The sequence below is a fragment of the Nematolebias whitei genome, chromosome 9 (assembly GCF_014905685.2).
Source record: "Nematolebias whitei isolate Nwh7 chromosome 9, NemWhi1, whole genome shotgun sequence".
Taxonomy (NCBI): Eukaryota; Metazoa; Chordata; class Actinopteri; order Cyprinodontiformes; family Rivulidae; genus Nematolebias; species Nematolebias whitei.
In genome coordinates, this window is record NC_056506.1 from 11,779,011 (window position 1) to 11,802,443 (window position 23,433).

The following is a 23,433-nucleotide window of genomic DNA, read 5'->3' on the forward strand; positions in this document are numbered from 1 at the left end:
GGATGGATCTATGGATGGATGGATGCTGCTTTAAATAGCGTTCAGGCTCTGGCCGCTCAGTGTGCTGCTGCATGTGATGATGTGGACCCCCTGGTGCAAAATGACGCGCAGTATTTCAAGCTGAAAGCAGAAACAGACGATGTTGATGTTCAGTGCAGTGTGAGGTCAGAGCACGCAGCTGCGTTGGGAGAACCCCCAGATGAGATGGTGCTCCAGCTGAGGTCCTCCTCTGCTCCCACAGCAGCTGCTGGAGGTACAGCTTGTTTTGGCTGTTTTAACAGGAGTGCAGGAACACAATGCACAGGGAATGAACTGCAACATTTTATCAAGGGGTATTTATCTTCATTAATATCTCACGATTTATTTTAAGTATCGAATTAGATTTATGAATAGTTTGGAATATGAGCTGCTGACACAGCTGGAGGTGGAAAAACAATCATGAAACCAGCGTCTGAATTTTAATAATAAAATGTCACACCTCAAAATGATTTTAGTTGTAAGTTTGGCGTTCAGAGTAAAGTAGAACTGTCTGAGAAAAAATGCATCCCGCTTTTCTGGGGTCCTCCTGAACTTCTCATCCTCGTTTACCTGATGCTAATCAAAAAAAAATAAAAACTAGTAGTGCACAAATTCTAGCATTCCCTATGCTCAAGAAGCTACGGAGGCTGACGGAGGAGGATGGAGGTTGACGGAGGAGGATGGAGGCTGTAGGTGTCATGTATTTTTTAGTTGAAAATATTTGCAGCTTAAATCAGAATAACACAGATTATTATCACAGTACACGCAGGAGGACTTTAGAAATGCAGCTGCGAGGAAAAAGACAGAGGGGCTAAATGGATGCAGTTAGAGAGGACATGGAGGTAGTTGGAGTGAGGACAGAGGACGCAGAGGACAGAGGATGACACGCTGTGGAGACCCCCCCGACGAGGGAAAAGCTGAAAGAAGAAAAAAGAAAGAGACGACGACGGCTAAAAAGAAGAAGAAGCTCACGGTCCACGATACAGATGAATGTTTCTGCTGTCCTCCTACTGCATAAAAAACTGCAACAACAAATTATATTTCAAGCTCTTGTTTTTATGGTTAAAGGCAGCTCTGTTGTAAAAAAGGTTTGTAGCTTTTCTAAACTTACAAATTTCTGATTTCTGTCCCAGAGCTCTAATCCGATGAGTGGAGTCTGCTTACAGAACCGGCCCCAGTACTGAAGATGGCCCGTCCAAACCTTCACATTTTATAGCAACATTTGTACATGAGCACACAAGACAGAGGTGCAAATGAAATTTCTTTGGTGGTCTTCTTCATCAGTAATCTTCCTAGTAACTGATGGATCTTAAAAGCAGCTGATCATCCTCATCTGTGTAATCAGGTCTCTCTGGTAAATGAGTCCTCGAGGCTCAATGAGACTAACCTGTAGAAATAAAGTTTAAATGAAAGATTAATGCAGTCTGACTGCTGATTGTTCTGAAAGTTGCTTCATTTTCTATATTATTTAGTTTTATAATTACACAAGAACTTCAATAATGCTCCTCCAAAGAGTGAAAACAGGAAGGAGCAAAGTGGGCGTAGCAACATGAGGTCAGCTGTCTATGCACATAACTTGTACAATAAAATTTGGAGCGCTGTTCCTGGGAAAATAATCCATCCATTAATCATCCATCCATCCATCCATTATCTTTACGCGCTTCTTCCATTTTAGGTCATGGTTAGGTGCCCATATCCAGCAATCACTGTGCGAGGGGTGGGGTACACTCTGGACAGGTCGCAAGTTCATCACAGGGACACATAGAGACAAACGAGACAAACAACCATTCACTCTCTCACTCAAGGGAAAATAATCACTGATGAAAATAAAAGTCAAACAGCCACAAAAACAGATTTTTCGAAAATTTAACTGATTTTAAAAAGGTATAACAAAATAGTGAAATGGTGCCAAAAATAATAAAAATTTTGGCTGAAGTTGCACATAAGAGTCTGTTTCTCAGTTTGTTTTGTTTGTTTGTAAATGTAAATTATAAATCTTCTTCATACACCAAAGTTAGTCATGGAGTTCCTCAGGGCTCAGTGCTTGGGCCAATACTCTTTACTTTATATATGCTTCCATTAGGTAAAGTTATTAAACAACATGGGATAAATTTTCATTGTTATGCTGATGACACACAATTATATTTGTCCATTAAACCCAATGAATCCAATCAGCTTACAATAATTTGTAATCATACAAGCATGTCTTAAAGACATAAAAACCTGGATGACTCTTAATTTTCTCCTGTTGAACACAGACAAAACTGAGGTTTTGGTTTTTGGACCTGATCACCTTAGGAATTAATTTTTCAGTCTTTCTCCCTCCTTAGATGGCATTAATCTGTCCTCCAGCTCTAATGTTAAAAATCTTGGTGTTATTTTTGATCAGGACATGTCTTTTATCCCCCACATTAAAAACGTTACTAGAACTGCCTTCTTCCACCTGCGTAATATCACTAAAATTAGAAACATCTTATCTAAAAATGATGCAGAAAAACTGGTCCATGCATTTGTCACGTCTAAACTGGACTATTGCAATGGTTTATTATCAGGGTGTCCAAATACTTCCTTAAAACGTCTTCAGTTGATCCAAAATGCTGATGTCTTAACCGGAGTTAGTAGGAGAGATCATGTTTCTCCAGTTTTAGAAGATGTACCCATCCTGGATAGAGAGGAACAATGGTTTGAGAGAGGAGTAAAGGAGGCCATCTTTGTGAAAAGAAATTGTCCATCGTTAAACAGGGGTGGAGGCCTACGTGTTCAATTGTCCCCCTCTTTCAATGCTGTTATTGCTAGTATCACTCAGCCCTCTGTGAATAGTAAACATCCATCAGTGTGCTAATTATTGTTAGGCCAATGGTCCTTCTTGTGATCAGCTGGTTTTGGTTGTCAGCAGCAAAACTGGTTGATCCACTCTGAGAAGGTGCTGTTTATAAGAGTGAGCTGAATACAGCTCCTCAGACTGAGGAAGTCTTTCGGATGAAAGACGAAACGTTTCTACATTTTTTTTTATTGTTTTACTTTGTTTTTTTTTTAATGTCCAGAGGACCAGGTTTAACTTTTTTAGATTTTTCTACCTGGATTATTGAGCATGCATCAGGATATTTCTCCAGTTTTAGTTTCTCTCCATTGGCTCCCTGTCAAATTCAGAATAGAATTCAAAATCTTACTTCTAACCTACAAAGCTCTCAACAACCTGGCTCCATCTTATATTACAGATCTTATTGTTCCATATTTTCCTAACAGACCACTTCGCTCTCAAACTGCATGTTTACTTGTGGTTCCTTGAATTTACAAAAACAGAATGGGAGGCAGATCTTTTAGTTTTCAGACTCCTCTCTTGTGGAACCAACTTCCAATCTCTGTCCGTGAGGCTGACACATTATCCAGTTTTAAAACTAGGCTTAAGACTTTCCTTTTTGCTAAATCCTATATTTAGGGTCGGCTTGGGTTTCCTGAGCTGCCCCTTAGTTATGCTGCTATAGGCTTAGACTGCTGGAGGACAAACTGACCACAATTTTCACTCTACTACTGTCTTTGCTTACTCTGCTCAACCTGTTTTGTATTTGTAATTATTTTTTCTATCCTTAACATGTGTTTTTTTGTCTTTCAGATACACCTGGACCTATACCTGGACCTACCATTCTGTGTTCGTCTGTCTCTCCTTCCTGTCCTCTCAACCAGATGGTCAAAGCAGATGGCTGCTTGTCCTGAGCCTGGTTCTGCAGGAGGTTTCTTCCTTTTAAAAGGGAGTTTTTCCTTTCCACTGTTGCCTCTTTGCTTGCTCAGGATGGGAGACTGCAACGAAGCCAAGATTCAACTTGTCTGCTGGATTCCTTAGATAGAGAACTTTACTAATTGGCTTTTATGTATGTGAATGTTCCTGTAAAGTGCTCTGAGACAACTTTGTTGTGATTCGGCGCTATGAAATTAAACTGAATTGAAATTGAAATTATTTTGAAGTGATGGTCTATCATCAGTTGTGACATCAGAGCAAAGACTATGGAGAAATGGGCAAAATTCTTCATCCAGGCCAACCAACCACGGCCTGTTTTAAAGTCCATACACCAGCACACAGCCTGCATGCAGAGCTTCATGTAGGAACACAGAAGATGTTCGGTTTAAAAAAACATGTCATATTTAAGAGTAGAGGTTTAATGTTAGCTCATATAACTTCTTTTTACACCAGTATGTCGTTAAAAAACCTACTGTTTTATAAGTCTGAACAATAATGTAAAACATAATAAATCGGGCACTTGTTTGGCTTGCCAGGACAAAGACTTGTTCTTATCCGTGCTGTGACATGCGTCTGATGTCACGGCTATTGATAACTATTGATAACTATTGATAACTATTGATAACTATTAGATGGAACATCACTTCACAAATGACTATTTAATCTGATCCTGTTTCACAACAGTTTGCATGTGACCAACACGTGTGGACCAGGACAACAAAAACACTTTAAAAGGAACGTCGGGAGGGAGGGCAGGGAGTGGGATTTTCATGTGAGTTCTACAGCTCACAATAACAAGCTCAACGATTGAAAAAGCCTGAAACTCTGAACTTTTCATCCAACAAAGTTAAGTCAGGTCCTTTGGACAGTTTCTTAAATGTTTCATTTTATTCAAAAGACTTCATCAGTCTGAGGAGCCACAACAAACTCAGTCTTATAAACAAAACCTTAACATAGTGGGTCAACCAGTTTGTGTCACGAATCACATCCCATAGATTATGTTTTCTGTCACCCTGATCACTCTTTAAAGTTTGCTATAGATCTTTTCTGTGAATTTCATTTATTCTGTCTGCTCTGGTAATGTTTGTTGATGTACGTGAGTTTTAGTTTGTCTTCTTTGCATGCTGGTTGAGGGTGATGTCACGATTGTTTAGTTTTGTCTTCACTGCAGCCAGCAGCATCTGATTGAACTCAACTGGCTGCACCTGTCTCTCTCACCCTTTAAAAGCTGCACTCTTTCTCCTCTTCAGTGCCCGGCAGTTGAAAACAGTGCTCTACAAGTAAATACCTCGTGTTCTTGATCCTGCCTTGTTCCCCCATAGCCTTTCATGTTCCCTTGTCATAGTTTACCTGCCTCCTCGTTCCTGTCCTGCTCCTGGTTCCTGTCCTCCCCTCTTGGCTTGACCTCCCGGCTCCTGGACCCACGACTCACCTGGACGTCGTCTCTCGCTCGACCCTTTGGATTATTACGTCTTCTGCTTTCGGTTCTGACCTTCGCCTGCACGACAACGCCTCTTCGTCTTCTCCTCCGGTACCTCCTGTCTTCTGCTCTCCAGTTTTGGACTCTGGCTTGTGTGACCACGTCTCTTCGCTCAACGGACTTGCCACCCACCTGTTACTGCGACCGGCTGCAGCCTCTCACCAGACTCAGCCTCTCCTGCAGCAATCCGGATCAGTTTGGACCTCATAAGTCTCCAGGACCCCCAAGCTCATCTGAGCCGGTTAGTGGTCTTCCTCATTCTGACTTTTGCGCTCCGTTATCTCTTGCACGACCACTAACCGATCTCTGTCTCATAGACTCGTTCCTGAACCAGTACCAGAACCAGTCCAATCTGCTATACTTCACATTGAAAATAAATATAATTTAACTTTGACTTTTTGTGTAGTGATTTTGGTCCAACCATTAGGTGGTTTGTTACAGTTTGATGGTTTATGGAGCCCACCCTCTCCCCCGTTGACTTGTCTAAGGCAGCCACAGCCAAAGTGGTTCAAAGTGGTAGGTAAACCTTAATATTTTTGTGCAAGATATCCAAGTGGGTAGGAGTTGCACTGTGGAGAAGAATAGAGGTTATCTTTTTACTTGTTTGAATCAGTGCAGAGTGACAGACCGTGGAGAGCAAAAGGAGACATTTTATGCACCAAGCACAATGAAGGAACCAAGGGATGGCCAAAGGTGGCCTTGGCCCCCATAGATTGTTTTCTAGTACCATACTTTCCAGACTATAAACAGTTACTTTTTTCACAGGCTTTGAATCTCGCAGCTTTTACATTGCTGCAGCTAATTTATGGATTTTTTTTTTATTTTTATTTTTATTTTTTAACAGGCTAACAATCTTCCTGCCTCTAAAAACATTTAGCCTCGTCACACCCTGGAGCTCACGTAACTGCCCAATACACGTCACAATTGGGGGTGGGTCCTCGTGACTCAGTGCGACTACCTATATAAATAATGGTAAAACCACCCACCATGTGCAGAGCAACTTTTGTTCCATGGAGCACAAGCTTGCAGCAGGAGAAATATGAAGACGGTGATCAATGACTTCCTGAAAGGCTACTGTATGTTTTCTACAACAAGAGACTGAGGATGTGTGACAAAGTTTTTCGGAGTCTCTTCAACTTTGACACTGAAGAAGACTAGTGGTTTTTAGTGCACAGGAGGAAGATGAAGATAGTGGTCAGTGACTTTTCCTAGTAAGCTACTGTATTTTTCTAACCAGCCGTGTGTAACAGGCACTGTTCAGGAAAAAAAACAATTACTGGTACGTATTTAATTAAAAGTTTGAAAAGTCTTTCTATGTAAATATTTCATGCTACAACGAGGACATCCATGGCTTACAGACAAGTGCAGCTTATATATGTTCAAAAAGTTATATATTATAAATATAGTTTTCACAAATTACGTGTGTGTATTCTGTGTGGTTTTTCTCTTGTAAAATGGCAAATGGACTGTACTTGTATAGCACCTTCTACCTTTCTACTAGATCTCTACAAAGCTAATTGAACAAATCATTCTAAAGGGACTAATCAGAGCTTTATCACATTCATACACCGATGGGACACAAATCAGAGGCGATGAGGGGTTCAGTGTCTTGCCCATGGACACTTTGGCATGTGACTGCTGGTGGATTCGAACCCCCAACTCTTGCATTGGAGGACGACTGCTCTAACCACTCAGCCACAGCCGCCCCTCTTGTTGCGGGGCTTTTGGGTACGGATAAATGATAAACGAGGAACTATTGTATTTTCTCATGTTCCTCATGATTACGTGCACACAACAACAAAACGGTTTAAGTCCCCCACTCCCTCCATGTGTAACTAATGAAAATGCCCCTCATCAATAGTGCACAGACTCTGGTTCCAGAATAACGTGGGCCTTTCAGTAAACCAGGCCCTGCTGGCCTCAGACTCCAAGATCAGGTGAAGGTGGGTCTTTGGTTTCTCTTAAATTAACTGCCAAATGAATAAAGAAAATATTTCAAAAACAAAAATAAGAGGCCTAATAATCCTTGAAGGAATGCATATCACCCGCCACTGTTCATTCCAGAGCTTCAGACTCGGTCTGTCTTCTGATGCAAGGTGATGTTTAGCTGCTTTGGTCAAACTTTGAAAATAACTTTCTGCAATATCTCTGTTGCTCAGAGCATGTGTTATGGTCCACTCAGCTACTACCACAGCAAACTGTAGCTCATAATGTGTTGAACTGACTGAGTTAAAGTCAGTTCATCATTGGCTAATGACACTTAGCCAGACACCCAGCTGACTCCAACAGTTCATCAGTTATAAATGTACATTCAGTGATTTCTTTCTGGAAGTCATCATTTTATAGCATTTTAACTCCAGGTTCTGCAAAATACTTCAGTGTTTCTCCTTCACACACTCACACACTCGCACAGCGCTTCTACTTTAAACTCCATAAACATCCTTTTATCTCATGGATATGGGGGCAGTGGAAATGTGAGTATCTTGCCAAAGAAAACTACTCCAGAGCGAAAGAAAAGCGCTCAAGTGGTTCATGAGTTATTTTGCTAACAAACGAGTGTATGTGTGTGCTTTCTTCTGATGCATCATATTTTCCAAGTGGACTTCTTTCCTAATTAGCTGCTTGTCTTGGCCACACCTCTCAGCAGGAAGCAGTCCACTGATTGGTTAAAAGTGGTGAATCAGCGAGTCAGGTGGTGTAAGCAGCTTTACTCCTGCTGACACCACAGTTCCAGCAGGATCACACGGTCCTCTAAAGGCCAGAGCTGCTGTATTTTTAGAGCCAAGAACCATCTGTACCACAGACATTAGTCCTGAACAAGAATAAAATCCATGCACATGGACATCTACAGCCAGCTACCATTTGGAGTCAACCCAATTCAATATGGCTGCCACAGCTAAATAACCTCGCCAAACCACAAATATCAATCTCCTATGAGGTGGTATAATCCATGTAATCTTAAAGTCTGAGATGAATGGCGGCGGGTGACATGCATTCCTTAACGTATGTGTTGTGAATGACTCTCAGCTACTACCACATCAAATCTTAGCTCAACGCCTATAAATCTGAGTTTTAGCCACTTTTGGTCGGTTGTGGCAGCAATCTAAAACTGAAACTTTTACAAGTATTTTTTAGATTGTTAATCCAATTTGCTCAGTTGGTCATAAGATATTTTGCTAACAGACAGAATCAAACTACAGGCTGCTCAGTGGTATCCCATGATGCACTGAGCTGCCCTATTGTCTCTGCTCTGAGTATTCAGGCTGTTTTACTTGATTTTATCGCATTTTTCAGCCCCACACACTGAACTGGGACCTTGTGTACACTATTTCATTCCACCTCATGTACCACATGAGGTGGAATGAAATCTGTGTCGCCTAGACAACCTCCTCCATCCACACCACTCCTTTAGCCCCGTCCTGGCAAAACTCTCTCAAAAAGCGTCACGATTCAGCAACAGGTTTCAAGTCCTATCTCCAGCCCAGCTGGTCGAGGCCCATCAGGTTCTGTTGGTGTTACAAAGGTTCCTTTCCACAGTCACCAACATGCTGCTCTAAGATAACGTGAAGGTTTGAAGCTCACGTCTTTAAAACACATCTTGACTGTATTGTGTTCTAACTCGGACTGAACTGGCTACAACTGGATCTGAATCTAGCGCTGTAAAATAAACTAACTACTGTAAATTAAATTGTGCTGGGCTGTTTGATCCCAATCATGGCCTAAATATGAGACTAGAGTGGCCAGCCCTGTTTCAAATTACTGATGAACAAGACACACCCCTTTTGTATGAGGACCCCATGTTATGGATACTCAACTTCCTGCAGAAGTTTGTGCATGCTCCAAACCGTTGTTCTATCACTTTCAATGGGGAGCCCATTTCGTTCTTCACAAGACCTCACCAAGACTCTGCAAACACCATCCATGTTCTGGCTGACACAAGAACAGTCAGAGACAATTCATGTCTCAAAACATTTGGCTCATTCAGGACATTCCTGCTGTGACTTTTGGTCTTTGTGCAATTTTTACTGTTTGAAATATTTAGCTTTGTCAGCCATGTTTTTCCTGTTGAAAATGAATGGAGCTCTCTTTACGTCCTTTAAATCCTGCTCATTTCAGCTTTAAACTGGTTCAGCTTTTCTTGGCTTGTTTGTGCTAATCCAGCTTCCTTCAGCTACTTTCAACTTCTTTCTGCTAATTTTATTTTTAATTTTTTTCCTTTCTTTTTTCCTATTTTCTGTCTTTTGTACTTCTCTCAAAAATGTCTATTTTTTATACTCTGCTCTTTTTAGGCTCTTTCTTCTAATATCAGCTTTGAAATGCTTTTTCGGCTACCTTTTTTAAAGCAAATTTCAGCATTTTTTTCCTGCTCATTTCAGCATTTTTTTAAAATAACTTAAGATTATTTGTAATCTCTGCCCATTTCAGCTCATTCTAATTCTACATTTCTCTTCTATTCAGATTTTTCTACACATTTCAGCTGTTGCTCTTCTGCTTTCTACTTTTATTTTCCTGCTTTTAGCAAATGTCTGCTGTTCCATTTCAACTCAAATGAACAGTTTAGCAATGAAACCTTTTTGGTTGCTTTTAGCTCCTTCAGCAGCTTTCAGCTAAAATCATTCAGCGGTACAGGAAATGGCAAAGGTTGTTAGCTCAATCATCCAGGTAGAGAACAACACAAAAGGTTAAATCATGTCATCTGGACAGTTTCTTTAAGTGAGAAACATTTCGTCCCCTATCCAGAGGACTTTGTCAGTCTGAGGCCTGCCAACCAGATCAACAAATGACATTTCTTTAGTTTGGCTCTGAGAGATGCTCAGTTTATGGATAGATGGCTAAATGTTCTATGATCACATCACAGATCTCTGGATCATCATCCAATCAAATAGTTTGGTGTGTGTGTTTGTGTGTGGGTGTGTGTGTTGTTTACCTTGGCAGCTACAGAGGAGCTGGGTTTCTCTAAAAGGTCCCAGAGCTTCTGTCTTTTGTCAGGACAGCAGCCCTGGTCCTCTTCTTCTCCATCCTTGTCTCTTAACGTCTCTGCCTCCCTCCTCAGTTCTTCATTCATCTGCTCCTTCTTCTGGTGATACCGGGCCTGACAACAGGACTCCAGGTAGATCTCATCGATGCCCCAGTAGTCCAGCTCCTGCCCAAAGGACAGGGCACACATCTCTTCCATCATGTGCAGCTTCCCCGTCCTGTAGAAGTTGAGGATGGAGGAGAAGGCCACCGGATGCCGATCAAAGAAATACTCGTTTTCAGTCAGACTGTAGTCGTCGCAGATCTCCAGCAGAGACTCGTGGGTGTTACAGTCTCTGAGCCGGCCCAGACGGGTCCGGGGCAGCCGGTCAAGTGTCCTCCACAGCACTTCATGAGTGAGACCCCCCACGTTGAGCCGGACCCGCCGGGAGCGGGCTTTGGTACGAATGATGCTGATGGGCTCTGGAGGGAGCACGGGTGGGGCAGTGGGCCGAGGCTGGACTTTGGGAGTGCTGAAGTTCCCCCTGTCAGTCATGTTGACACTGCCTGCCCTGCTGCCGTACTCCGAGGCTGTCTTAACAGTGGTAGTAGTAGTCTGTGGGGTCTCTGGGCCTGTTTCAGGTCAGTTACAGCTGATCTGAAGATGTACTGAGGTCAACTAGTTCTCCTCAGGCTGGTAAGACCTGGTGAGTTCCATAACTGGAAAACAAACATTAAAACAAAATCCAGTCATTTAATTTCTTTAAGCTGAACAATATAAACAATCAGACTTTACTTAGGATTTCTTTTGGGTGTTTTTATGTATGATCTTGGAAATAAAACCAGTTAAATTCCTCTGGCGGTGAAGATTTGTTAAACGACGTTTGAAACTAGAATCATCCTTACGCCACGCAGATAATCAGATTTTCTCAAATTTACGAATGGATTGTGTGTCCCTTTCAGGTACAAGGTAGATATTTGTGCAATAATACCATACAAAATGGAGCCTTGTACTGCTGATAACCCAGGGGTCTGCAAGCTGTAGCTCTGGGACCATACGTGATCCCTCTGCAGGGGCTCTTTCAGGCATAGCACAAAAGTAAAAAAACAGAAGTAATTTATTTTGCAAATACGTGAATGACCGCTACAATGAGTAAAACATGCTAACTATATCATGCTAGTAGTTTGTTAGCTACTTCTGTAAGATGACTTTTAGTCTCGCTGTGTGATTTTTTTCTCAAATCACTAGAATATTTTTGAATACCTTTAAGACAAGTGGCTGAGAAGAAATCTGGTGGTTTAAAATTCAATTATCTCTCAGTTAGCTCTCTGAATTGTCAAAAATAATAGCTTCATCCAAACCATCCACATGTCTAAATGTTAAATCCCATCCCAACCAGACTGTTTAAAGAGGTATTTCCCCTGATTAATGTCCACATCTTGGATCTACTTAATTTGTCTTTAATGAATGGTTATGTACCACAGAGCTTTAAGGTTGCTGTAATTAAACCTTTACTTAAGAAATCTGACCTTGATTCAGAAATTCTGGCCAATTATAGACCTATATCTAATCTAACTTTAATCTAAAAAATTCCAGAGAAAATAGTTGCAGGTCAGTTGTGTGAACGTCTAAAAAGAAATAATCTGTTTGAAGAGTTTCAGTCAGGGTTTAGAGCTCATCATAGCACAGAAACAGCACTAGTAAAAGTCACTAATGATATTCTCATGGCCTCAGACAATGGACTTGTGTCTATACTGGTCCTGTTAGACCTCAGTGCTGCATTAGATATGGTTGATCACAATATTTTACTACAAAGGCTCGAATGTGATATTGGGATTACAGAAACAGCTCTAAAATGGTTTAAATCATACATAATTGATAGATTCCAGTTTGTAAATGTAAATAATGAATCTTCATCATACACCAAAGTTAGTCATGGAATTCCTCAATTCAATTCAATTCAGTTTATTTATTTAGCACCAAATCACAACAAAATTGTCTCAGGGCACTTTACAGGAACATTCACATACGTAGAAAAGCCAGTTAGTAAAGTTCTCTATCTAAGGAAGCAGCATACATCTTGAATCTTCACTTCGTTGCGGTCTCCCATCCTGAGCAAGCACAATGGCAACAGTAGAAAGGAAAAACTCCCTTTAAGCAGGAAGAAACCTCCAGCAGAACCAGGCTCAGGACAAGCGGCCATCTGCTTTGACCGGCTGGTTTGAGAGGACAGGAAGGAGAGACAAACGAACACAGAATGGTAGGTCCAGGTATAGGTCCAGTGTACCTGAAAGACAAAAACACATGTTAAGGATAGAAAAAATAATTACAAATAAAAAACGACTGTGCTCAATGTCTTCACATGCTGTATAGCGTGTATCATGGCACTTTGCGATTTATTACAAATTATGGAGCCCTAACTCATCACTGTCTCTTGTATGCTAAGGTAAAATGGCCGTCTTTGCATGTACATCGGCTTGGCCATTGGTATGTTTTGATTTACAAGGCTATTCTCAAGTTGACAGCACCTTATCTTTCATCTTTGTTAACTTTAAACAGCACGACCTACAGCCTCCGATCTCAAGACTTTTTAAATGTTAGTGTTCCTTGTGTCAGAACAGAAAGAGGGAAGAAAGCATTCAGCTTTTCTGCTCAAGCTCATGGAACAGTTTACAATCAAAGCTTAAACTTAGATCCAATTATACTCAAGTTGCAGAAGTGCAATTGTTTCACTTGAGTCATTTGTTTTATTGTACTTTGTAAGTCTATGAGTATGTTTATTGTGACTATGTGTTGTAACTGAGTGTTTTTTTTTCCCCCTCTCTCTGTATGCTGCCAGTCTTGGCCAGGTCTCTTTTGTAAAAGAGATCTTTTGATCTCAATGGGACAAACCTGATTAAATGTTCTTGCAATAACTGATGTCTGGAAAGAGCAAAGAACTGAACAGACAGGAGAGAAACAAACTCAAGTACTAACCCCATCACTAGTACTGATCTGATCCAACACCAGTTTCTTCTTCTTCTTTCAGCTGCTCCCTTCTTCAGGGGTCTCCACAGTGAACTAACTCACATCAAGACTTGTGATTGTTTTTACACTGGATGTTTTTCCTGACTCAACCACAGACCACCGAGCTACCACAGCCCTCTGTGTGGAGCAGAGAGCTGCTATCTGGGACACCCAGGGGAGCACAAGGTGGGGGTTAAGAGTCTTGCTCAAGGGCTCAGAGTGTGGCAAATGAGGGTTGAGGCAGGTGTGGGTGCTTCACCTTTACCACCCACATTTTGATGTTGTCGGTCCAGGGAGTCAAACCAGCGATCTTCTGATCACAGGCCCACCTTCTCTGACCTCTGCGCCACCACTCCTCGACTGATCCAATCCAACACAAGGATTTTGTCATCCGGGACATTTTCAGTCATCAAGGACACGACAAATCCTAAAATAAAAAACTGGATGAAGTTGTTTTTTTTCTGCAGGGTCCCCACAGCAAGCCAGCAGACATATGACACTGATTTATGCAAAAAGTTTATGTGTTTGAACTTAATTTGTGCTGGATCCTTCCGAAACAGGATCCAAGAACTCTCTTATTTTGAAGGGTAACTGCTTGGATCCGGCAACTCTCAGCTTAATAATAATAAAGTTATGAAGAAATTTGACTGTCTTGAACAATTAAAACCTATACTGAATATTGAAACTGAAAATAATCACATAAAAACTAATTTTAAACATAACGAGCTTCCTAATATCACATCAGAGCTGTCACTTTGCATTTCTGCTTCTACTCTAGAAAAAAATCTCTGCCCCTAAAAGTTCAAAGTTACGGGCAATTTGATTACAAAATACAAAAATATAATTAAACGTTTGGCACTACGCATAAGTTCCTGCGCTTTTGTGAACAATCTGATGTGTGAACCACTGCAGGAGTTCTCTGAACTGCAGAGACGATGATCTCAACTCATAAAGCTGTTTGTCTGCAGTCAGTGTTTGAAGCGATGTCGGAGCGACCAGGATGTTTCTCTGAACTGAGCAAGAGGATTGAGAGCAACTCTTTTCTAAGCCATGCAGTGACGAAGAGATAAATATTAGACAGTTTTTTCTAAGTGTGGCCAAAAACTTAGAGCAGCACTTGTTGTCCGGAGCAGGGAGGAGGATGAGGAGGTGCAGCTGACCGTGGTGTGATATACTAATAAGTAAGGTAAGAAATGATCCTGCACTTAATACATTTATAAATCACACGTAAAGCATTTAAAAGTAAATTATAAATATGAACTGGCTTGGTGATTTTAGCCTCTTTTTTTTGGGGGGGGGGGGGGGGGATGCTCAAGCACCCCTAAATTTTAACTCAGCACACCTGAAAAATTAAGAAACCATCATTAGGAATAGGAAACAATTCTCAAACCTTAGATTCACCAAAATATTGAATAAATATGAAATTAATGACAACAGTATTAAACGGGCCAGGGAAAGATGATATTTTTTTGCACGAGTCATGCCACCTGTCAGTCAGTCCAGTAGGCATGTCAACAACTGACCAATTGGTGACCTCAATTTGTCCTGAAGTAAACGTCCCTTACCTGCAGAGCTGCAGCTTTTCAGTCAGAGATTTCAATAACAACAAAGTTTCCATCTTTTGGTTCATGTTAATCTGCTGTAATAAAACTTTGTAAAATATACCAGCATGCAGGAAATGGCATCTACTTTATCCATAATTCTCTGGGGGAGGACCCCCAGACCCCAGGTAGTGACGTCTCATCATTGCTCTTATTATTTAATTCAAAGGCTAAACAGACATTTCTGAATCTTGCCACGTTCTGTCACACCTTCCATCATCCTGCAGCTGCTGGAGCATCTGAGAGTCAGGAAAGTGACGCATGCCATAAATAAATGTGAGATTCTCACATTTCTCCTCCTACAGTCTGGCTTCACTTCATCGCTTCTAATTACGGCCCGCCACCAGAGATGTCCAGGAAATGATTTGCTGTTTGTTTGTCTGTAGCGTTAGCAAAACATCTTAAAAGCCACTTGAAATCTCTAAAAGCAATCTTTGGATGTACAGTCAATCAATAACTGATTAACTTCATTCAAGATGGCCACCACAGCTAGTCAAGCTTAGCAAACACAAAACCAGCGGTTCAGTCAGTTTTACAGATACTGAGAGAAAGATTGAAGTGGTAGTAACTGAAAGTCATCCCCAACACACGCTCTGAAAACATTTCAAAAATCCCACGAGATGTCACACAACGTAATCAAAATGTAAATGACTACAACGGCTACAACCTGATCTCATGTAAACACGCTGGCAAAGAAGGATGGAAGACGAAATGCTTAAATATTATTTCAGCTTGACTTAAGCTGAAGAGTTAGTGTAGACAATTCTTAACAAAAAATAAATATTAACTTTTAAAGTTATAATATCTTTCCTGGGTTGTACATTTTACACACGTCAGCCAGAAGAGACGTTCTCCAATCAGAAGAACAGCCATTTGATCCAGAACGCTCGGACCAGCTGAAGCTTCAGCTTAACTTTCATTCATCAGACAAAATTATATAAAAAGGTTTGGTTTGTTGGAGCTCGGAGATGGGGATCAGACTCAGCTACTACCACAGCAAATCTTGAGTCTATATCTGTAAAAATGGCTGCATTTTAGCCATTTTGTGTTTTTTAAGATTACTTGGCTGTGGTCGCCATCTTGAATATGGATGGCTCCAACAGTGAAACATTTGCAGGCACGCAACCACTGATTGTAATCTGAAAGTTTCACTTCTAGTCATCCGACAGAGCTCGAGATATTTTGCTAACAGACATGGGCAAACACAGCCCCATTTTGGAAGTGGACAATGATCTTTTTATCTCTCAGATGTTTTCACATAATATTTTCTGTTAGGTGGTGTCCTGCTCTGATTTACCAGATTTTTAATAATCTGTATGTGGATTTGTTTTAGTCTGGGTGGAACTCCCAAATCAACTCCTGCCCAGATTAAACCAAGGCCAGAGAGAGTACACCTCAGGGGATAAACTGTCCAAGGCCAAACTGTATGCAGGAGTGTAAAATAGCCAACACCCCCAATAAAATGTTACAAAAATTAAGTAATTCTTGCGTTTTTGACTCAAAACTTGTGACATCAAGGGTGTACAGTATAATCTGGTCTAAATTAGCCTAGGCCGTAGTGTACCCAGTATAATCTATCCTGGGTCTTTTTAAACCAGGTACAGTCCAGATTGGGGTATGGTCTGCAGTTGGTCCCATGAACTTTCTGCAGGACGAGGCACCTGAAATATCCTGAGATTTGTTCAAAAGAAGTTTTAATGAGTTAAATCCTGCAGCAGGAGCAGCAGGAGCAGTAATCTGATTGTGTAATCATGTGTTCCACCAAATCCCCCAGGTGGCTTGGGCTCCAGGTCCACTTCGGGTAATTATAGACCTCTATCCCCTCCTGGGACACGTCAGAAACCAAACCGCTCCTAATCCAGTCTAATCCTGGAAACAGAGCCGGGACATCCCGAAAATTCAGCGTTTCATTTACATTGAGTTTATTTGACAAAGTCAAATAAATCCCCCCAGATGATTTAATCTGGATTTTATCTGTGATTCTGTCCCCCGAATCAGCACCAGAACCGTTTCCGTCACTAAAGACATGAAGTCCATGAAAGACCCGACAGAGACCCACCTGAGCAGAACCTGATGACACCTGCTGGGAAAAGCCGAACTTTCTGTCCGTCACCGGGTCCCAGGCTCTCAGTGGTCCCAGTTCCGATCCGCTCCCCCTGCCGCTGGGTCCTCATTCGAGCCGAGAAGACGGCTGCTGCTGCAGATCCACATTCTGGTACAGAGAGGAACCTGAAGGAACCGGGCTGGAGCCGAGAGGTCCTGGTCTGAGGAGGACTGAAGGAGAGGAGGAGGAGAGTGGCGGGGGGGGGGGGGGGGGGGGGGGGGGTTGTAATTGGATTGTTTCTGCTCGGATGACTGATCCACGTTAACAGCTCACTTCTTCCTCCTGCGGGTTCGGTAGGAAACAGAACCCATCTGAACCGAATCAATAAAATAAAGAGATCTGCTGTAAAATGTTTGACAGGGTACTTAGTGAACAAGCCCCGCCCATTTCATTTAACACACGGGCTACTGCGGCCAAACAATTCAAATCTATTACCTAATGTACTTTAAAATGAAGAAATTTAAAAAAAAAAAAAAAGTGAAAATAAAGCCCGTATTCAGAAATACTTGGGATGTTTTGTAATGAAACAGAATGCAACATAAACGTAATGAACATATCACAAGTTTCAACAAGTGTTTCTATGAAAATGTGAGTTTAATGGCAGCAGCATCTCAGAGAGACTTGGAACAGGTCCGCGAAGAGTCTTTTAACAAGTCTGTCATAACTTAGGAACTCAGAAGACCCGTTGTTAGAGTTTATGGAGGGGATGGGGTCCAGATCTTGAAGTTCAGCACCTGGACTACCACAAAGCCCTGCTGTTGTAATGGACCCAGTTTGTAGTTTAAAATATAAAATCGAAAAAGATTTATTTGTTTATTTATTCATTCATTCATTTAAAAGAAAAAAGAAACAAAATAAATTAATCCAAAAAAAAAAAACATTGAATGAAAAGGGTGCAGAAAGAATAAGAAAATTCTTATATTATCTGCCTCTTATTTTAAAAAATATATAAAACTACAAACAACAACTCAGGCTTGAACAATTTCCAAATTGAAAACAAAAAACATTAGGCATCCTTCACCTGGCACCATACCTTGCCAACAACTTTAACTTAATCATCTTTTTAAACATATAAATTGTTTTAGAAATTTTTATGGTGATATTGAGGCAATTCCACAATCCTGTTCCCTGAATTTCAATGCAGCGCTCCTTCAGACTAATTCTAAATGAAGGTTTCACAAACATTTCCATTCCCTTAAGGTTATAATGACTCTCTTTTTTTAAAACACATTTTAAGTGCATATGTGAGGGTAATTTTTTTATGAGCTTTACACGTGACTTGTAAAATACTATATTCAACCAAATCATAAAATTTTCAAATGATGAAATGATATATTTGTTGGTTGGGTGACCATAGCACTTGTAAGATCGTTGGTTACGTACTGTAACCCCAGATTCTATGAGTATAGGCGTAGCCCTTTAAGGCTTTCGCTTAGTGGGTTTATCCCGTTATGCTTAGCATTAGCACTGAAAAATTTAGTCCACGCCCACCTGCTGTGTGGGCCCCACCCGGTCCGTAGAAATTACGTTAAGAGCAGGAAATCGGCTCCCAAAATAGCTTTTTCTTCAGCCATTTAGGAGCCAGTGAGGCCCGACGCTGAAAGGGCTACGCCTATACTCATAGAATCTGGGGTTACAGTACGTAACCAACGTTCTATTTCGTATAGGCTTCGCCCTTTAAGGCTTTCGCTTAGTGGGTTAAGGGCGAAGCAGATGTGGTCCTCGCCTCATTGGGTCCATTCAAACACCGTATGAAGCAGAAGCTTGCCCAAAAAAGTCTAATCACTCAGCTCCCATGTGCGTAATTACGCATTGCGTAATTATGTGTGCCATGCACAGACGCATGTTGTGTAACTATGCATTCTGAATGCATAGTTACATCACCTAAATAAAAGCGAATAAATGAGCAGGGTGTTGACCACGCGGCCACAGTGCAAAATGTCCTACATTGACATACCATTATGCAAAGCAGTCGAAGATGCGATACCCCTGATAGAGTGTGCTCTGAGGTTGACAGGAGACTCTAAATCTGATGCTCTGTAGGCTTCAGAAATAGCCTCACACAGCCAGTGTGACAAGCGCTGGGTGGATAACGGGCGACCTGCAGATGCATCTCTATAATGCACAAACAAATGTTGACGCATTGCAGCTGTGCACGCTATGTAACACGTCAACGCTCGCACAGGACAGAGGAGATAAAAAGACGTTACTTCTTCTGATCTGTGTGAGGGGGGGGGGGGACGACCCCTCCAACGATATCGCTCTTGATTAAAAGAGCTCGTGATGTATTAGGCATAAAAGCTGGGTTGGTCTAAAATCAGCTGAGCTGTCGTCAGCCTAATTTCTGAGACATGACGGAGCGACAGAGAGGGCAGATAAAAACACTCACTCTCTTAGCGGATGTTACAGCCAGCAGCAGGGCTGTTTAAAGAGACAAGAATTTAAGTGGAATCTGATCCAAAGACTCAAATGAAGCTTTGATCATGACCTGCAGGACCAGTATTAAATCCCACTGGAAACAAGTGGGTGTGAGACAGGCCTGCGTCTCTGTACACCTTTTAGAAAACGCTTCATCAGCGGATGATAAAACCTATTCTGTCTCAGAAACCTTCATGTCAGGAAGAGATGGCTGCAGCGTACGTTTTAAACATGCTGGATGCAAATTTCTGTCCATCAGCTGCTGCAGAAAGAACAGCATGCCACCTGGTCGCTCCTCCTGCCTGGAAGGAGAGCGTCCTCCCTCTACGGCAGTTTCCACGGGCACCCCGACAGCAGGCGTTGCAGGGCTGGGAACCATGGTGCACCCACACGCTCGGGGCCACCAGGAGAGCTGTCAATCCCTCCTCCTGAGCTTGGTTCAAGAACCGTAAGATCAGAGGAGGTGGAGAAAAATGCGTACAGAAGCATTTTGGGCCATGGACTGTGGACAAACGCATCCACCCCCCAGCGGTGGTTCGTCTCGTGGGCTCAGATAAGCGCATAATTGACACTGAGCGTTTCCCGTGTCACAAACAGGCCCACAGCTGCTATATCAATCTGAGACAAAATGCTCCGTCAGAGGATGATTAAAGGTTGTTCTGTCTACGACAACTTTGAGACAAGAAGAAAACATGGTTGCAGCATACGATAGTCGTGCTGGACACCAGATTTCTGTCCCTCGGCTGCTGCAGAAAAAACAACATGTCGTCCAGTGGACATGAAGTGGCCTCTATGCCTTTCTGTACAGCAGCGTTGAAAAGCTGACCACTTGATGTGAACAGCGCTGTGGTGGTTGCAGCACGTGACTCCTGAACCGTACGCACTACATCTTGAGAGAGATCCATCCTCTCAAAAGATCCGCACAGCAGCCAAACCACAGGTGCTGGCCTATTCTGATTAATTCCTAATCGTTCCTCCCGCCTGGAGGGAAGCGTCCTCCCTCCACGGCAGGTTCCACAAGCGCCCTGTTAACAAATGTCATAGGCCTGGGAACCATGATGTGTTCACGCACTTGGGGCAGAGGGGCTGCCAGTCCCTCCTCCTGAGCTCGGTTCAGAAAAACCGTGATACCAGAGGGAGAGAAGAAGGTGAAAAGGCATTACGACCACAGGCTGTGAGCAGGCACGTCCACCCAGCGGTGGATCGTCCCATGGCTCCACGATAATTATAATTGACATTGAGCGTTCTCTCGTGTTGCTACACGTCCGCAGACGCTGGCAGGATTTCTACCGTGTCTGAGCCATAGCTCTGGGTGGAATACATGAGATGTACCCACTCCAATGGAGAGCAGATTGGGTGTACCCCACACAGCCTCTGTCTCACAATGTGGCACATGGGTTGAAAAAATGCATACATCTCCTGCCAGTATGTATGCAACAGTCACTTGCTGTCTGAGAATCAAAAACCCTGATGATTCTGCAGCTCAAGGTCAGTGTTGAGTCACATTCAAAGATCCCGTGCGACACTCCAAAAACATTTAAAAGGCTGCTGTGTGGAGGGCCACAGCAGCTCCACAGCTTGTTAAATGTGTGTGACGTAGGACTGCTGACGGAAAACAGCTGATATCACTCAAACCGGTTCACGTGAGTTGCACTGCTGCCACCTGTCTGTACAAGCTGCTCAGCAGCAGCAGGTGTCCAGATAACGCAGAATTAAAGCGGCTCAGGCGCATAATGGAGCGTTGTTTCTCACAGCTCAGAAATTGACAATCTAGAATAAATCTCATCTTTCCAGTTCATTGGGATCATGAAGTGATAAAAGAGACCTTGCGTTTCATCTTCATCTGAGACTCTAGAAATTACATTTAAAACAGTATTTCCTGAGAGGGGACGAGATCTGTTCATAAATGACAGAAAAACGTCACAGAGTTCCTCCACACCGGGGTTTGAGCTGAACTGCAGCGTGAATCCCGGATAAAAACGGTTCGCCCATCCATCAGGAAACGCGTGTTCATTGCCACCCGTTTATAAGCTATAAAGCGGGCATGCATTTATGCTGTGAAACTCACATACAAGCTGATGTGAACTGGAGCGCGCTGAATGAGAGAGAAAAAACACACGCATCCCCGAGCATGCAAGACAATGTGTGTTGCTGCGGGAAACAGCTCATGTGTCGCCTTCTCTTTTCTTTATACCTGCTGCCACTAGGTGCTATCTTCCGCAAACACGACATACCCTTTCATTTCTATGCCGATGATTGCCAAATTTACTTCCCCCTGAGGCACAGAGGCACACGCTCTATTCAGCCTCTTCTTGACTGCCTGGCTGACATCCGGGACTGGATGGCTTTAAACTTCTTAAGCTTCAATGAGAAGAAGTCTGACGTCATGCTGTTCCATCCCAGTGGCTCACTCATGAACCATGACATTGACCTTTTCTCTCTAGCCCCGCTAGAGAAACAAAAGGTGACTAATCTGGGGGTGATAATGGACCCGTCCTTAAAACTCAACAGTCACGTAAACATGATGGTCAAATCCTGTTTTTTTCAGCTGAGACGGCTGTCTAAGCTGAAACCTATACTCTCCAAAAAGAACCTTGAGACAGTGATCCACGCCTTCATAACATCTAGGCTTGATTACTGCAATTCACTTCTGTTTGGAATCAGTCAGTCCTCCATTGCTCGTCTACAACTGGTCCAAAATGCTGCAGCCCGATTTTTAACTGGTACAGGCTATAGAGAGCACATCACGCCAGTTTTGGCCTCCCTGCACTGGCTACCCATTCACCTTCGGATCCATTTCAAAATTCTCATGTATGTTTTTAAATCACTGAACAGTTCCGCCCCATCCTATCTCACTGATCTTCTGCAGCCATATGTCCCACCGCGCTCTCTGAGGTCAGCAGACCAGATGCTTCTCTCAGTCCCAGAAACCCGTCGTAAGCTCAGAGGTGACAGGGCTTTCTCTGTTGCAGGTCCACAACTGTGGAATGAGTTGCCACTGAGTGTCCGGCAGGCTCCCACACTCTCAGTCTTTAAGTCTCGCTTGAAGACCCACTTCTATTCGCTTGCCTTTAACACGGTGTGATTTGTTTTGGTCCGGTCTGTTCTCTACTCTGTTGGCCATTTTAGTTAGCTTCTGCTGCTATTTGTACCTGTATTTCTATTTTATGTTTTCCTGTCTGCTGTACATGTTTGGTTCTTTTGTACAGCACTTTGGTTGGCCTTGTTGCTGTTTTAAGTGCTATATAAATAAATTGGTATGGTATGGTATGGTATGTGTTGTGTTCACGTTGTGTGCAGCTGCTCCGTGTAACGCTCGGGAAGCGGGTGCACATATGAGCCGACGTGCCCTGAAGAGTCATGTGTGTGCGTCCTCATGCGACGCTTTAAGCCAGGATTGCCGTGGGGGCGCGCGTTGGCACTGGTGCGGTAAGGAGGCACCGCGCGCCATCGGTGGAGCGGGGTTACCACTTGCTCGGTCTGCAGAAACACGTTCATTGTTTGCTGCGAATCACGTGAGCTTTTGAGTGATTCCACGAGCTGCAATATTAATTCAGAAAACCTTCTTCGAGGATGTATGAGCCGAGCCGCTGTGAGGCTTGTGGAACTGCTGACGCCGCAGGAGCGCGCGTTGGCACTGGTGCGGTCAACAGCAGCGCGCAGCATCCGTGAAGCGAGGCTACCACTGGCTCGGTCTGCAGAAACACGTTCATTCTTGGCTGCAAGTCACGTGAACTTCAGAATGATTCCACGAGCTGTAGTATTAATTCAGAAAACCTTCTTCGAGGATGAAGGAGCAGAGCCGCTGTGAAGCTTGTGAAACTGCTGACGCCGCGGGAGCGCGCGTTTGACACCACTGCAATGAAAAAACGTGTGTCGCTTCTGCCAAGAGCGAGATACGTTGCTGAGTTTGTACCGTGGTCTCAAGTTAATGTTGACGTGAACGGCGGGTGCTGAGAGCTGCGTGCGCGCTTTCATGCCGCGGGGGCGCGCATCGGCACCGCTGACAGTGAATGAAAACAACCTTAAAAAAGCTCATTCGTGATGAGTGTGTGTGATGGGGCCGCTTGTCAGATAAACCATTCTGACAGCCTGGCTAAGGGACACTTCATC

At 42.9% G+C, this 23,433-nt stretch overlaps 1 protein-coding gene across 1 annotated transcript in view; it reads right to left on the minus strand.

Annotated features, from left to right (window-relative positions):
* The window catches only part of LOC119414371 (potassium voltage-gated channel subfamily B member 2), a 34,187-nt gene extending 23,293 nt beyond the window's left edge, over positions 1 to 10,894 (minus strand). Inside the window, exon 1 of the mRNA XM_037681462.1 lies at positions 10,162 to 10,894. Coding sequence (XP_037537390.1) covers positions 10,162 to 10,746 — 585 coding nt within the window. The 5' untranslated portion in view covers positions 10,747 to 10,894. The remainder of the gene's footprint in view (positions 1 to 10,161) is intronic.
* Between the last annotated feature and the right edge of the window lie 12,539 nt (positions 10,895 to 23,433).